Source organism: Pelodiscus sinensis, chromosome 22 (genome assembly GCF_052426305.1).
Source record: "Pelodiscus sinensis isolate ZL-2025 chromosome 22, ASM5242630v1, whole genome shotgun sequence".
Taxonomy (NCBI): domain Eukaryota; kingdom Metazoa; phylum Chordata; order Testudines; family Trionychidae; genus Pelodiscus; species Pelodiscus sinensis.
Window position 1 is genome coordinate 14,002,313 of NC_143073.1, and position 16,853 is coordinate 14,019,165.

The following is a 16,853-nucleotide window of genomic DNA, read 5'->3' on the forward strand; positions in this document are numbered from 1 at the left end:
AACCACTTCCATTTTGTGCAAAAACCCCATTTTGTGCAAGATCTTTATGCTTGTCCCGGAGAGGCATAAGGATCTTGTGCACCATAAAAACAGCCACACTGGATCAAACCAAAGGTCCATCTAACTCAGCATCCTGTCCTCTGAGAGTGGCCAAAGGCAGGTGCCCCAGAGGTAATGAACAGAACAGGCAATCACCAAGTGACTCACCCCCCCATTCAGTATCACCTGTTGTCATCTCCCCCTTAACCAGTTCCTTATCCATTGTTCAATTCTCCTATTCATTTCCAACTTCTATAATTCAGCTAATAATTTCCTATATAGAACTGTATCAGATGCTTTCCAGAAATCCAGGTAGACACATTCACCTGGATTCTCTGCATCGAAATAATTCATTATCTTCTTGGAGGAGAGGATCATAATTCAAAATGATCTGAACAAACTGGAGAAATGGTCAGAGGTAAATAGGATAAAGTTTAATCAGGACAAATGCAAAGTACTCCACTTAGGAAGGTGTAATCAGTTTCTCACACACTGAGGCTGTGTCCAGACTCAGGGGTTTTTTCGGGGAGGGGGCAGGAAATTGCTAACTTCTTACTCCTGCAGCCACTTTAATTCAGTCAGGTGCTGGGAATTGCTCTGGCTATGGATGCTTACCACCAGCACCAGTGGGTGTTGTGGACACCCTGGGGCCAGAGTAGTAACTTGTTCAGCATTGGGAGCTGGAATCTGTTGAAACAGAGGTCCGTCAAAGTAACAGAATCCATTATCTCTGTGATAGAATGGGATACTTGACTATTTTTTAAAAATGTGTTGATCGCTCTGGAGGTTTTTGTGACGTTTAGCTCCTTTGCAGATTCTCTGATGTTTAAGAAGGGCCGAGCTGTCAGTCAATCTTTTCCCATACCCAACACTTTCACAGGGTTTCTCTTCTATGTGAATTCTCTGATGTGTAGTAAGTTGTGAACTCTGAGTGAAACTTTTCCCACAGTCACAACACTGATAGGGCTTCTCCCCTTTGTGGATTCTCTGATGTGCAATCAGGTTAGAGCTTTGAGTGAAGCTTTTCCCACACACACAGCATTTATAGGGCTTCTCACCTGTGTGGATTCTCTGATGTGTAATAAGGGCTGAGCTGTCAGTAAAACTTTTCTTGCACTCACAGCATTCATAGGGCTTTTCCTTTGTGTGGATTCTCTGATGTGCAATAAGATTTGAGCTCCGAGTGAAGCTTTTTCCACATTCACAGCATTCATAGGGTTTCTCATCTGCATGGATTCTCTGATGGGCAGTAAGATTTGAGTTTTGAGTGAAGGTTTTCCCACACTCGGAGCATTCATAGGGTCTCTCCCCTGTGTGGATTCTCTGATGCGTAGTAAGGTCTGAGCTCCGCGTAAAAGTTTTCCCGCACTTGCAGCATTCATATGGTCTCTCTCCAGTGTGGATTCTCTGGTGTTGAAGAAAGGCTGAGCTATCACTGAAATTTGTCCCACACTCACAGCATTCATAGGGTCTCTCTCCTGTGTGGATTCTATGATGGGTAATGAGGGCTGAGCAGACAGTAAATGTTTTCCCACACTCACAGCATTCATAGGGTTTCTCACCTGTGTGGATTCTTTGATGTGTAATAAGGGCTGAGCTGGCAGTAAAGCTTTTCCCACATTCATGGCATTCATAAGGTTTCTCTCCAGTGTGGATTCTCTCATGCGTAGTAAGTTCTGAGCTGTGAGTGAATCTTTTCCCGCACTTGGTACATTCATACGGTTTCTCACCTGTGTGAAGCCTCTGATGTACAATAAGATTTGAGTTGTGAGTGAATCTTTTCCCACAATCACAGCACTCATAGGGTTTCTCACCAGTGTGGGTTCTCTGATGTCTAATCAGGTTTGAGTTCTGGGTAAAAGTTTTCCCACACTCACCACATTCAAAGGGTTTCTCACCTGTATGAATTCTCTGATGTTTAATAAGGGCTGAACAGCAACTAAAGTTTTTCCCACACTCAGTGCATGTATTTTGTCTCTTTCCCTTTAGGATTTCCTTCTGGGATGTAATTTCCCTGAGGTCCTTCTGAATTTCCTGACAAATTAATTTACTCAATTTCTCCCTTGGCTGGTTTCCCTGCTTTTTCTCTGTTCTGTTCTCAGTCTCACAGTTATTTCCCTGCCCATGACTCCTGGACACATTCCCTTTAGATCTTTGTGATAATGCTCTAGGTATTTCCACTTGCTCAGCATCTTCTTGCTGAGATTTCTGCTCCTCATTCCCATGCACCCTGGCATCACCGTCTGCAAGAGAGAGAGACTTCAAACAAGGATGGAAAATGGAAAGTCAACCAAAATAAATGCTGGAGAGAAGTCACACAAAGACCAGGTACTGAATTTCCCCATAGTCATCCCCCGTACGAAAGAGAGGAGAGGAATCAATTCTGGCTTCTCATCCCATTCAAATTATCAATGGGAAGGGAGAAAGCTAATGCCAGGTCTCAGCTAAGATTTGTAAGAAGCCATAAGGGAGAAGCGGTGGATGTCATATACCTAGACTTTAGTAAGGCATTTGATACGGTCTCGCATGATATTCTTATTGATAAACTAGGCAAATATAACTTAGATAGGGCCACGATAAGGTGGGTGCATAATTGGCTGGATAACCGTAGTCAGAGAGTTGTTGTTAACGGTTCTAAATCCTGCTGGAAAGGGATAACAAGTGGAGTTCCTCAAGGGTCTGTTTTGGGACCCGTACTATTCAATATCTTCATCAATGATGTAGATATTGGGATAGAGAGTACTCTTATTAAGTTTGCAGATGATACCAGACTGGGTGGGGTTGCGACTTCTTTGGAGGATAGGGACATAATTCAAAATGACCTTAGCAAGTTAGAGAAATGGTCAGAGGTAAACAGGATGAGGTTTAATAAAGAGAAATGCAAAGTGCTCCACTTAGGAAGGAACAATCAGTTCCATACATACAAGATGGGAAGCGACTGTCTAGGAAGGAGCATGGCGGAAAGGGATCTAGGGGTCATAGTGGACCACAAGTTGAATATGAGTCAACAGTGTGATGCTGTTGCAAAAAAAGCAAATATGATTCTAGGTTGTATCAACAGGTGTGTTGTAAGCAAAACTCGTGAAGTCATTCTGCCGCTCTACTCTGCACTAGTTAGGCCTCAGCTGGAGTACTGTGTCCAGTTCTGGGCGCCACATTTCAAGAAAGATGTGGAGAAATTGGAAAGGGTACAGAGAAGAGCGACAAGAATGATTAAAGGTCTAGAGAACATGACCTATGAAGCCAGGCTTCATGAACTGGGCTTGTTTAGTTTGGAAAAAAGAAGATTAAGGGGGGACATGATAGCGGTTTTCAAATATCTAAAAGGGTGTCACAAGGAGGAAGGCGAAAATTTGTTCCTCTTGGTTTCTGAGGACAGGACAAGGAGTAATGGGCTTAAAGTGCAGCAGGGGAGGTTTAGATTGGACATTAGGAAAAAATTCCTAACTGTCAGGGTGGTCAAATATTGGAATAAATTGCCAAGGGAGGTGGTGGAATCTCCCTCTCTGGAGATATTTAAGAACAGGTTAGATAGACATCTGCCAGGGATGGTGTAGGTGGAGCTTGGTCCTGCCTTGAGGGCGGGGGGCTGGACTCGATGACCTCTCGAGGTCCCTTCCAGTCCTATTATTCTATGATTCTATGATTCTATAAGCTATATTTGCACTAAGGGTACCACACCTGCTGGTGACAATCCTGAGAGAACTAAGAGAGCTCCCAAATTCTTTGTAGAGTATCCCATATGTTTCTTTTTAGGCACTTACAGATTTGGAGTTGGTTTAATGTTTCTTTGCCTGCGCAGGGATGTCTCAGGATCTCTCTTTGTTCTGAACCCTGGAGGACTGGGACCCATGGCTCTTCCCCCTGTTCCAGCTGGGAGATCATATCAGACCTGGAAACTGGAAATCCTGGTCATAGGAAAGACAACAAATGAGATCAGCATAATTCATAAGACTTAGACATAAAAGTTAGTCTGTTAACTCCAATAAAATCCCAGGGCATGCTCTCCAGGTCCTCAAAGATGAGAACACTTATTATGAGGCAAAATACAGGACTATGTAGCACTTTAAAGACTAACAAGATGGTTTATTAGATGATGAGCTTTCGTGGGCCAGACCCACTTCCTCAGATCAAGTAGTGAAAGAAAATAGTCACAACCATATATACCAAAGGATACAATTTTAAAAAATGAACACATATGAAAAGGACAAATCACATTTCAGAACAGAAGGGGGATGGGGGGGGGGAGGTGAATGTCTGTGGGCTAATGATATTAGAGGTGATAATTGGGGAAGCTATCTTTGTAATGGGTAAGATAACTAGATCCTTTGTTTAAACTCAGATGTAGAGTGTCGAATTTTAGCATGAATGACAGTTCAGAGGATTCCCTTTCAAATGCAGATTTGAAAGGTCTTTGTAGCAGGATGCAGGTAGTTAAGTCATTGAGACAGTGTCCTTTCTGGTTGAAATGGCAAGAAACTGTTTTTTCTTTGTGATCCTGTCTGATATCTGTTTTGTGGGCATTGATCCTTTGGCGAAGTGTCTGAGACGTTTGTCCAATGTACAAATGGACAAACAAATTGGACAAACGTCTCAAACACTTTGTCAAAGGAGCAGCAGCTAAATGAAGCTAGCTGTGTGCTTGAACTGAGGAGTTCCCACAGCAGGTAAGCATGCTAAGGAGAAAATAAGTGGCTGGAGGAGAGGAAGTGAGTAGTTAATTAATTGGCTGGGGGGGGAGATAATCAGAGGAGAGAGGAGTTTGGAGAGTCCTATTAGGAGGAAAAGGAGAGGCAGAAACCCAGCAGTCTCCTCAAGTCTCTTGCACTGGGAAGGAAGGTAAGGGTATGACTGCATGGGGTAGGTGGGGAAAGAGAGGTGGGGGGTGCTGTCATTGGAGTGAGGTGGGGGGGAAGGGGAGTTTGTTTGTGCTGTGTCCTGAGGTGGGGGAGGTGTGGATAATTTGTTTCTGCTGATTTTGTCTTAGACTGCTGGTGCCTGCTAGTCTGAGAAGCAGGATTTTATCCCAGCTCCCAGCAGGGCTGGGGAGAGCAGACTGCACAGTAGTAGGTAGGAGAAAGGAGATGGGTGGGTGCTGGCATCTGTGCAGTGAGGTGGGGGCGGGAGTTTATTTGGGGTGTCCTCCTGACTCACCTGCTGCAGTCCTGTCTGGCTGGGTTGGAAGGGGAGGGATAGGTTGCATGGGGGGGGGGGGGAGGGCGGTGCCAGGAGGATATTTGCATGATTACATGTCAAAGTTTACATAGGTGTTAATGGCTTATGGAAAGAAAGAAAAAGATTATTTTAAAAGAAGTTTTTTGGAGTGTTGCAGATATCTAAAGCTCTGATCTTAATGATTTTTTTAAACTCCTGTGTTACTAATTAATACATGGTATATTGTATTTTGTTAAGGCCAGATCTTTATGTGGTAGAGCTCTGTTTCTTATGAGTTAGAAGTAGCAAGTACTAGGTGTGATGCTAGTTTTTTTGTAGGCTGAAACCTTATTTGCAAGTTCTTTGAAACATACATCTGTCTACAAACCCTGAAGCCATGTGTTAATTTGTTCTGGGGCTTCTACTCTTTGAGTTGGTGACAAACAAAAGGTGAAAGTTTAAAACCAGAGAACTTTTATCTGTTTTTACACCATGAATCCTAAACATTCCCCAGATAACTATATAAGCCTTAGTGAATGCCTTTTTACTCACCTTTCCAATGTCAGTAAATATTGTATTAGTCATGCTCCCATTACAAATACTATTTATAGTTGACTTTTAGATTTGTTTAGCATCTTAAAACAGAGCTATGTGTGGATAATATGCATTCTGGTGTGTTTTCTAGCTTGAGTTATTAGAAAAGATGATGATACATGTACTCCAAGGGTAGTGTTCATTTTCATCTTATTAATTTCATATTAAATATAATAAGCATTGCTCCTTGTTAAATATCTCGTTTTAATATATTTTCTTCCACATATATGGACTGTTATTTATATATATATATATATACACATATGGTTTTTGTTTGTATTGGTGGTGCACATCCACACACTACCTCAATATTGGTGTTGCACCTAAGAAATTTCAACACACCCAAAAGAAAATTCAACCCACACAAGGATAGAAAATGTTAGAGGGAACACTGCTCCCGATCCAAAAACATTCCCTATCCCTGATATAGCTGCAGTTATTACCTATAGACAAGAAAAGCAGGCCTGCAAAGCTGCACATCAGCCTGTAGATGGCACTGTGGATTATCCAAAAGATACCAGGAAGGGTAGGGAGATAGGTATTAACCTAAACATTTTTAAGAAACAACAAATGGTCCTGCAGCGTCTTCGAGACTAACTAAAAAGGTAGATAGTATCATGAGCTTTTGTGGGCCCAACCCACTTCTTTAGATGAGCTTTCAGATGAAGTGGGATGTGCCCATAAACACTCATGATGATATCTACATTTTTTGTTAGTCTCCAGGACCATTCATTGATTTTAAGTTCTTCCAGTTACAGATTAACATGGCTAGCCCACAGGAACTAACCTAGCTCACCAATTCACCCAGGAGGGAGTAGAATGTACTGTGGGAAGGTTGGCAGACTAGGGAGACGCGGAGCGGCTTTTCTCAGCAGACACCTCAGCTTGAGAATAAAGGACTGAGGGAAGTGAGGTGTGGGAGAATAAAACTGAGCTCTGGAGAAATGTTTGGCTAGAGTTTCCCCTACAATATGTACCAGTTCCGACTTACATACAAATTCAACTTAAGAACAAACCTACAGTCCCTATCTTGTACGTAACCCGGGGACTGCCTGTATTTACATACCAGTGCCACAGCCACGCAACCTCGTGGCTCCGATTCATCATTTGCAGCCCACAGGAGCCACAGGAAACAAAGGTGCACTGGAGCCAACAGGAGCCGCAAGACTCCAGGCCTGCAGTGCTGGTAAGTTAACACGCCAGAGCAGTCAGTTAGCAGATTTCTCAAAGTGGTTTTGTGGACCTCTTTGAGAAACATGGTGCTAAGGCAGCGGTCAGCAACCTTTTCAAACCAAAGAGCCAAACTACACTGAAACTCAGAGCAAGTGGTCAACAAAGGCAGTCTAAGAATGCTGATAATGGCGTGTCTTGAATTTTCTGTAAGATTTTGTCCTTATTGTGATACTCATCAAATAGTTCATGAGCAATTTTTAGCATGAATATCTTCACATAATCCCTGTCAGTGAAAGGCTTCCCCTTTCAAATAATGCTGCATGAGACCTCAAAGCTTGTGGAGTTTAAGCTCCCACCTTTTTTAGACCATGCCAGCAGGCTATTTTGTCCAATGTTCATTTTTCACTGCAGCTCCTCACAGGCTTTATGTGTGGGTCACCCTCGGAGTATTTCGTAGAAATTGCTGCATGTTTTGTCATGAAATTCATGTTTTATGTTTGAGAACAGTCTCTCTCTACAAATGAGACAGTGTGGAGACCCAGGCCTATCCGCAAATGCATACAAGTCTGTTCTCTCCTTTTGAAAATTTCAGTATTTGTCATCTCTCTTTCCCTTCCTCATTGTTACTATTAAGGGTCTCTCAGATTTCACCATCATGTATGATGATGGAAAGATTTCTTGACCAATCAAATAAAAACAGAATATGAATGACCCCCAATGAATGGAGAGGATGGATGGTTGTTAAAACAAACAGTTAAAGATGAAATAGAGAAAAAATCTTGACATGAATAATTACACGCTTTTAAAATATTGAATTAATTTTTCATTTTAATTTAAAAAGTTGTGTGTATTTTGGGAATGACAAAAGAGCCATATTTCGTTCTGTCCTGAGCCATATTTGGCTCTAGAGCCATAAGTTATAGACCCCTGCTCTATGGTATGAACCCTGAGGGACCTCATCTGCCCCCATTTTAGGGCTCAATGCTGCAGGCTGTGATAGCAGAGGCACACAAGGGGCAGTTCTTGCCCCAAGGGCTGTCAGCTGTCTGGTGTCGTTCCTGCTAGTGGTCCCCAGGGCTCAGTGAGGGGCAAGGGATGGCAACAACTCAGAAGGAATCCCCCAGCTGACAGTAAGGGACTCGCGTCATTCTGCAAGTCAGAGCTGGTTTGGGTGGAGCAGGCTCCGTATCTGAGTGAGGGGCAGGGGCAGGAAGCTTCTGTTGGTTATGCTGGACCTAAGCCCCAGTTTCCCCTTAGCTAAGAGGAGATGTCTGGCATTGTGCGAAACTGCTCCTGTGCTCTGATCCCAGTGTTCTGTAGCAGGGCAGGCAGAGCACTAGTGTGTGTGTCATGGGCATGTTGGGGTGATGCTGAGATGGGGCAGAGGACAGGCTGCATTGTAGGACTGATGTGAATCTTCCATACTCGTTTCCCCTTCTGAGAACTGTGGGGCCAGGACTCCTTACCCAGCAAGGTCACATTCTCGTAGTTCTCCTGCATGACGGCTCTGTAGAGGGCTCTGAGCCGGGTCCAGCAGAGCCCACTTGGTCCTGGTGAAATACACAGCCACCTCCTCGAAGGGCACCGGACCCTGAAAGAGCAAGAGCCCAACACTCAGTTCCTGCTGCCTCACTCACAGCCCCACTCATCATGGAGGAGAGGAGCCAATCACACGAAGTCTGGGTGGCCCACAGTCAAAACGGATCCCTCCTTACCTATCAGCATCCAGGAAACACCAGGGTGAGGGGATGGAGAGAGCCCCTTATCTCTCCCAGCAGATCCAGCCTAACCCCTACTAGGCAGGGACTGATACAGGAGATGCAGCCGCCAGCAGGGCCGAGGGACAATTCCCTGGTAGGAAGCCCAACACCCCCCTCATTGCAAGGAGCTGGATATGAGGGGAGGGGCAGCTCCCCTGAACCATCCTGCTGGGGGCCCCCTTCATATATCCCAGCAGCCACTGGCTAGTTGGGTCAGACTGGTTGGTTGGGACCAGGCTGGAGAGTCTGGTCTGTTTGCTGGTCCCCCCAGGTGGGTTGTTTTCTCTTCCACAAATTATGACATTTCCACCTCCAAACTCTGTCCCTAGAATCCAGACCACGTGTTAAACAAGTCCCAGCAGGTTTGCCACAGCCTAGTTGCCTCCTTTTCTCCACCCTGTGACTTTCCTGCCCTGCTTCAACCTCCAAAACTCCCAAACACTCCCACCTTCTGTATATTTCCTGCCCCTCCCTGCTCCAGTGCGAACCCAGTGGCAAACCCCCTCCCCAGTAGTCCCTATCTGAACTGGCCCCACCACAACCATTTCTCTGCCCTGCGCAGTGGCAGGATGGGCTCTTGCCCATCCTGGCTAATTGCCATTGATTGACCTATCCTTGATGAATTTATCTAGCTTTTTTGAACCCTGTTATAGTCTTGGACTTCACAACCTTCAGCCAGCTCCCTAGAGGAGGGAACGGGAGAGCAAGGAGGATGGGATTGGTGAGGGGGCAACTGTGTTGTCAGTCAGATATAGCAACTGGGAATAGGTAACCCGGGTCTGGGAAGTCTCCATGCAGGAAACTTGTTTCGTCCTTTCACTCCATGCCCTGGCAGGGAATGGCCACCTCACCCCAGAACTAGCCATGCTTCAGGGCTCTCCCCACCAACCCTGATCCCATTTGGGGAATGACTGAGAGCAACCATTTCCTCCCTGAACAAGGACAAATTTCCACAGAACCGAGGGCAGAGGGGACCTCAAATATGAACAGAGGAACAACCCTTCTGGGTCAGCCCAAAGGTCCATCTAGCCCAGTGTCCTGTCTGCCGACAGCGGTCAATGTCACATGCCCCAGAGGGAATGAACAGAACAGGGAATTATCAAGCGATTCGTCTCTTATCACCCATTCCCACCTTCAGTCAGAGTCTAGGGACACCGTCCCTGCCCTTCCTGGGCCATTGATGAATCTGTAGAATTTATCTACAGGTTGGACCTCTCTGGTCCGGCACCCTCAGGACCTGACTGGTCTTGGACAAGGGGATTTGCTACACTAGGGAAGGGTCCCTCCCCTCCAGGCCTGTGCTAACCACTGCGCCCTTTACCCCGCCCCCCCACCCCACTGCTGCCTGGCCAGCCATCACTCCCTGGGCTGGAGCTCTCCAGATTCTGCTGGCCTCACTGCTGCCAGGGCTGAAGCTGTGTGCTAGGGTCAGAGCTTCCTGGCTGCCATCAGAGTTGGAGCTGCATGGCCACTGCCGGCTCCCTGCTACTGCCCAATTGCTCGGGCCAGATCAGACCACGGTGGTGCTACCTGGCTCCATGGGACTCCTGGATGAGTCCCCGTTCCTCTGCCACGCTCCTGTCCTGTGGGCTGACCTCCCTATACCTGGACTCTGTGATCCAGGGACCACAGATGTTGCCAAACCACAGAGTCCTGGTTACAGAAGATACAACTTGAACCCTGTTTGGCAGGCCTATACTAGAAAACTATTTCAAAATAATTAACATTGATTTAATAACTCCTGAAATAACAAAATCAAAATAGCCCATCCACAGTATGGAGAAGCCTCAAAATAAGTCCAAAGCAGGCTCCATTAACGTGGATATGCTACCTCCACTTAAAGCCCCAGGAAGCACTGGGGAGTAATTAGTCTGAATTACTCCTGGGAATAGTTATTTGGAAATAGCACCGGAGCATCCACACTACCGCTATTTTGAATATTCCCCAAGAAAAGCAGGGATACAGATTTCGAAATAAGTGGCCCATTATTTTAAAATAATGGTCTCAGTACTGTAGATGCTCCACTTATTCATTCAACTTATGGGGGGTTATTTTGAAATAAAGCCCTACTGTAGACCAGGAGTCAAAGTCTTGGCCTTCACAACATATTCTGGCAAGGAGCACCATAGGATGACTGTGTGTTGTGTGAAGAAATACTTCCTTTTGTTGGTTTTAAACATGCTTGCTATTTATTTCATTTGGTGACCCCTACTTTCCATCTCAGAGGGGTAGCTTTGTAGTCTTCATCTGACAAAGTGGATTTAACCCACAAAAGCTTATGCTCAAATAAATCGGTTAGTCTTTAAGGTGTCACGGGACTCCTTATTCTTGTGTTATGGGAACAAGTAAATAACTTTTCCTTACTCACTTTCTCCAGACCAGGCATGATTCTATAGACCTCTATCATATCCCCCATTTGTCATCTCTTTTTCAAGTTGAAAAGTCCCAATTTTATTAATTTCTCCTCATAGGGCAGCCATTCCACACCACTAATCATTTTTGTTGCCCTTTTCTGAACTTTTTCCCCAAGATACCTTTTTGGAGATGAAGTGGCCACATCTACGGGCAGTATTCAAGACATCGGAGTGCCATGGATTTTTACAGAGGCAATAAGATATTCTGTCTTATTCTCTACCCCAACATTCTGTTTTCTCTTCTGACTTCCCAACAGATTTTGAATTGCCAGCAGAGAATAATGGAGACCCAGTCTGGGGGCGGGGGGGGGGGGGGAGATCTGAGGACAACAGAACGTGGATCAATGGAGGGAGTATCAGGGAATCTCCGGGTATTTTACAGCCAGCCCATGGGGAAGAACTGCAGAGGGAATTTGGATCCCTATGGGAAAGGGAAGTGGCAGAACCAGGGACAGGATTCAATAACTCCCCCCTCCCCCTTGAATTCCCAGGCTGCAGACAGTTCAGTCTCCCACCTGCCCCTCTGACACCCGTAGCCACAACCCAAGAGAAACGCAGCCGGGTCCCCGCGCTCTCTTCCCACCTCACTTCCACCTGCCCGGGTCGGATCTCCAGGCTGCGCTGCCTGATTCCTCCTGCATCCTCCTTCCCAGCACGCCCCGCTCGCAGCTGTTCCAGCCCCTTCCTGTGCCCTGCACACAGCGCTCCCCTCTCCCCCCAGCCTCGGGCAGCCCAGGCGCAGCTATAGCCGGAGGAGGAGACTCCCGCCCCCTGCTAGGCAGTAACTGCGGGCCAGAGGCGGGCGAGGGCGGGCTGCTCGCTTACGGCTCCGAGCCAGGACCTCTGGGTCCTCTCCGTAGCCAGGGCGTCCCGTGTCTCTGAAAATCTCCCGATGCCTGAGCGCAGCTAGAAGCGGCTGCGCGCGGCTCTTCCCCCTCCCGCTCCCGGGGACACAAGTGTGCAGGGAGCCGCAGAAAGATTCTCCCGCTGCGCTGGCACCAGCCAATAGGAGCAGCGGGAGGCGGGGCCTGACCTCTGGCAGTCTGGGATCCGCGCAGGTAAAGCAGCAGCAACAGGTAGGTGCCCTTGGTCCCCTATCCCCATCTCTCCACCGCTACCCCTTACCCTGGGCAAGAGCCATGTGGCGCTCCGACCGGCCGGCTGAGCTGGAAATCAGCTGGTCCCGCTTCGGCCAGAGCGCTGGCTCTGCCTGTCCCATTGAGTAAGAGCCACGTGGGGATCTTATTTCAAGGGCAGAGCCCCAGTGCTCTGGGGGGTGAACCCGGAATCAGTGACTCCTCTGGGGCGGCAGGGTGGGTGCACTGGGGAGGGGAATAGGGAGTCGTATCTCAGGCGAAGAGGCACCAGTCCCGCTCCAGCTGATCGGGCGGCTTTTCCTCTGCGCCAGCCCACCTGGAGCGTGGTGCACCCTGGCTGAGCGCCATGGCCAGCTGGCCGGGCAGCCGCTCCTCTTTGCTCCAGCCCAGCCGCCCTGCACTCAGCCCGGGGAGGCCGCGCCGCGCTCCTGCTGATAGGGAAGCCCTTCCTCTTTGTTCCAACCCAGCTGGAGCGAGGTGCAGGCTCCCGGGGCTGAGCGCAGGGCAGCTGCGCTGGACCAAGTTCCACGTGGGCTGGAGCAGAGGAGAAGCCACCGGATCAGCCGAAGCGTAGTCTGCTGAACTCCACGACCAGCTGGCCAGGCAGGTTCTGCTCTGCGCCAGACCACATGGAGCGTGGTGCACCTGGGCTGAACACCACGGCCAGCTGGCCGGGCAGCTGCTCCTCTTTGCTTCAGCCTAGCTGCACGGAGCTCAGCCCGGGGAGGATGTACCACGCTCCAGCTGGGCTGGAGCAAAGAGGAAGGGCTTCCAGATCATCAGGAGCTGTGCAGCCTCCCTAGGCTGAGCGCAGGGCAGCTGGGCTGGAGCAAAGAGGAGCGCTGCCTGCCCAGCTGGCCATGGTGTTCAGCCTAGGTACCACACTCCACGTGGGCTGGCGCAGAGGAGTAGCTGGCTGTGGTGTTCAGCAGAAACAGAGGCTGTGCCCCGCTCCAGCTGATCCAGTGGCTTCTCCTCTGCTCCAGCCCACGTGGAGCCTGGTGCACCTGAGCTGAACACCAGGGCCAGCTGGCTGGGCAGCCGCTCCTGCTGATCTTTGCTTCAGCCCGCTCCTGCTGATCCAGTAGCCCTTCCTCTTTGCTCCAGCACAGCAAGAACGCTGTACTTGCGCAAGAAGCCAGGAGTGTAGACACAGCCTTAGAGGGAACACTTCCCCCAGCCTCTCTGCCCACAAGTTAATGTCACACACATTGGGTTAATGCAATTGCAAGATAGCTGCTTGAGAGGGGTTTGGTGGGGGGGCAAACTAATCCCTGGTGGTAGGAGGATGGTGGGAAAAGTCCTTCCAGAGAGGTGACATGACATCTTTTACTTCTGGTCATGTGTCCATCTTGCCTGGAGTGTTACCTCCAGAGGCCTGGTTAACAGAGGTCAGGGGGCGTGGCTAAGGGGGCACCACCAAAAATTATACAAACCTGCCTCCCCTGCCCTCTAAGGCTATTTCTACACTCGGCTTCTTGCGCAAGTACAGCTGTTCTTGCGCAAGAGCCCACAGAGCATCCACACTGCCCGCCTGCTCTTGCACAAGGAAATTTACAGTACGGCGTGGTAAGAGAGGGCTTCTTGCACAAGAGCTATGCTCTTTTCTAACAGGTGTAAGCTCTCTTGCGCAAAAGGGCAGTGTGGATGCTCGGCAGCGATTTCTTGCGCTAGAAACCTCTATGGCTAAAATCACCATAGGAGCTTTCTTGTGCAAAAGCACAGCTTGCACATGGCAGCGTGGACGTGTTCTTGTGCAAGACTTCTTGCACAAGAACCCTTGCGCAATATGTTCTTGCCAAGGAGCCACCAGTGTAGACATAGCCTAAGAGTTTCCTCCCATGAGCAGAATGAATTTTGTGTTGTGCACTAGTACTGAGTTCATGGGGCTTGCTTGGATGTGCCACTGTGGCACCCAAGTTTATTAATAAATATCTTATAAACCTTTACATTTTCTCTCTGCCACCATGTCTCTTCCCCTTGCTCCATCAGCTCCCCTGGTGCCTGCTGCTCCCCAGCTCCTCACTCTCCTCTGCTGTCCTGAATCACTGCCCTCAGCCCTCCTGCGACCTGCCCCCCTTCACCAGCCCTTCTCTCTCCCTGTGCCCACTCCTCCAGTAGCCCAACTCTGATCATGTGAGCTACCCCTCCTCATCCCCTCTCCTAACACCTCACTCTACACACCTGCCCTGCCTCTCTCCTCTGGTGCTGGTCCCTCCCCTGCAAGTGTCTGCCCTTTTGCTTCACCCCCAGAATCTCCTGGCACCTGCACCTTCCCTTAGCCCTGCACCCTCCTGGTGCCTCCCCCTTCCCTTACTTCCCCTGCCCCCTTTTTCCCTGATGCCCACCCCCTCACCACCCTCTGCCCCCATTCTCCTCCTGCCCCTCTGTGCCCTCACACATGACTTGCTCCATCCCAGCCTTCCTCATGCCCACCCCTTCTTTCAAATGGAGTAATAAGTAATTCATTAAATGATAAATATCCTAAAAGGTGGATTATTTATAAATTTTAGATATGTCTAGAAGAAAGTTGAGTGGTGCTCAGCACTGGAAAAGACTAGCAGAAGAAAACGAAGAAGCCAGTAAATCCAGTAAATTATTGGAATGTTTTTTGAAAGGCAAAATACAACGAGGAGCAACTACAACATTCACTGGAAGATGTTCACACTGAGCCACTGACCACTGAGAATGATAACAGGAATAGTGAAAATCAAAACCGTTCACAAAAAAGAGTGGAGAGTAGCAACAAAGTTAAATTAGAAGAAATGGGATTGTCTGTTAAGAATAATGATATTGTTGCTCATAATATAATCCCCACTGTTCTTCAGTTCAATGATGTTGGTTATTTGGATTTTGATAATACATCATATCTCCCTATCATCTCACAAAACCTTCAGACAGAGATAGTTAGACGTGGCTCACAGATATTCCAAAATTAAAAAAAGGTCCGTTTGCTAAAAAGGATGGTTGTTCGATGACGCAGTATTTGTTCAAACGTCGGCTTGCTAATGGAAAAGGAGATGAGGTGAATCGGAGTTGGCTGCTTTATTCACCTGTAAATAAAGCAGCATATTGTTTTGGTTGCCTGTTGTTCAGCTCTTCCAGTTCCAATTCCAGATCTTCATTCCAACTGGCAGCTGGGTTTAGTCATTGGAAGAAGGTTGATAAAGTAAAAACTCATGAAAACAGTCTTAGCCATTGCCAATCATTCAGTACGTGGAAGGAAGCAGAGCGAAGGTTGATAAGAGTGTGTACATTATATGCAACATTCAAAGTGGAACTTCAATCAACAATTGTACGATGGCGAGAAGTCCAGAAGCGAGTACTCAGCTGCATCAAATATCTAGTGAGCCAGATTTTGGCATTTCTTGGGTGTCAGGACAACATTGAAGATGTAGGGGATAAAAATGTGGGTAACTTTTTGAACCTGCTTAAATTGCTGTCACAATATGACCCACGGCTAAATGCACATTTTGAGCATGCGTGAAAGAATCCTGGATCCATGTCATATTTGTCCCCAGAGATTCAAAATGAATTAATTGGCATTTTAGCATCAACAGTTAGGAATCAGCTGCTCAGTGACATTAGAAGAAATAAATATTACGGCCTTTTGTTTGATTCCACCCCAATTTAGGGCACAGCGAACAAATGTCACAGATTTTGAGATATATTGATATAAATTACAAGAGCAGGGAAGTCATTTTAAAAGAATCTTTTATAGGTTTTATCCAAATTCACCAGAAAGATGCGGGTACTATGGCAAACATCATTTTGGAAAAATTTGAATCAGATGGCATCCCTCTGCAATTCTGTAGGTCCCAGTGCTATGATGATGTGGCTGTTATGTCTGGGCATATATCTGGTGTTCAGCAAAGGATTTTTGAAAAGGATCACCAAGCGTTATTTATAAATTGTAATAACCATAGTTTAAATTTGCCAGGAGTGCACGCTGCTAGTCAGGAACCAATCGTTATGACATTTTTTTTGGTATGATTGAGAGTTTGTACCTATTTTTTGCAAGATCTACCCTTAGATGGGAAGAATTAAAAAAGACTGTTAAAATCACACTTAAGCGTGAGTCTGATACACAATGGAGTGGTAGAGCAAAAGCTCTAAAGGCGATTCATGATTGCATTAATGACATTGTAGATCTTCTTGAACGATTATCTGATGATCCGAATGCAACTCAAGAAACAAGAGGTGATGCGTTTAATTTGTTACAAAACATTTTGACGTTTAACTTCTTGGTTCTTCTCCCCTTCTGGGATAATGTACTTACAAAAATTGATTGGGTACAAAAAAGACTTCAAGATCCAAAAATGAATTTTCATGAAGCTTCCTTGGCTCTTCAATCTCTTCAGTTGAAGTTTGCAACAATACATGATGATTTGTGCCAAAAGTCAGTTGAGGAAGCTAAGAACAGATGTGAGCTGTGGTGGGGTGGAGATTGAAAGGAGAATCAGGTGAAGGCAACGGATGGCAGGAGAACTAGAACAAGACTCTGGTCTCTCAACAGAGAAAGAAATTATTCAAATCATGAAAACTGTGCTTGACTGATTGCAGCAGGAAATGTTTACAAGGTTCACTCGGCTTAAAGAATTGAACTACAAATTCGGATTCTT

General features: G+C 47.0%; 1 protein-coding gene across 1 annotated transcript; it reads right to left on the bottom strand.

Annotated features, from left to right (window-relative positions):
- Positions 1-458: 458 nt before the first annotated feature.
- LOC142818226 (uncharacterized) lies at positions 459-12,034 on the bottom strand. The gene is made up of 4 exons (XM_075907171.2): positions 11,960-12,034; positions 8,427-8,551; positions 3,804-3,947; positions 459-2,282 (listed from the first exon to the last, which is right to left on the bottom strand). Exons 2-4 carry the CDS (start codon positions 8,458-8,460, stop codon positions 793-795), a joined length of 1,668 nt encoding a protein of 555 aa, XP_075763286.2. The 5' UTR covers positions 8,461-8,551; positions 11,960-12,034; the 3' UTR covers positions 459-792.
- Positions 12,035-16,853: the final 4,819 nt, after the last annotated feature.

Bases quoted from the DNA above. Each gene is read 5' to 3' on its own strand.
- LOC142818226 (XM_075907171.2), bottom strand. From the start codon at position 8,460: ATGCAGGAGAACTACGAGAATGTGACCTTGCTGG. The intron at 3,948-8,426 runs GTAAGGAGTCCT...TCCTATGACCAG, and splicing joins CGAGAATGTGACCTTGCTGG to GATTTCCAGTTTCCAGGTCT. The intron at 2,283-3,803 runs GTAAGTGCCTAA...TCTCTCTTGCAG, and splicing joins ATTAAACCAACTCCAAATCT to ACGGTGATGCCAGGGTGCAT.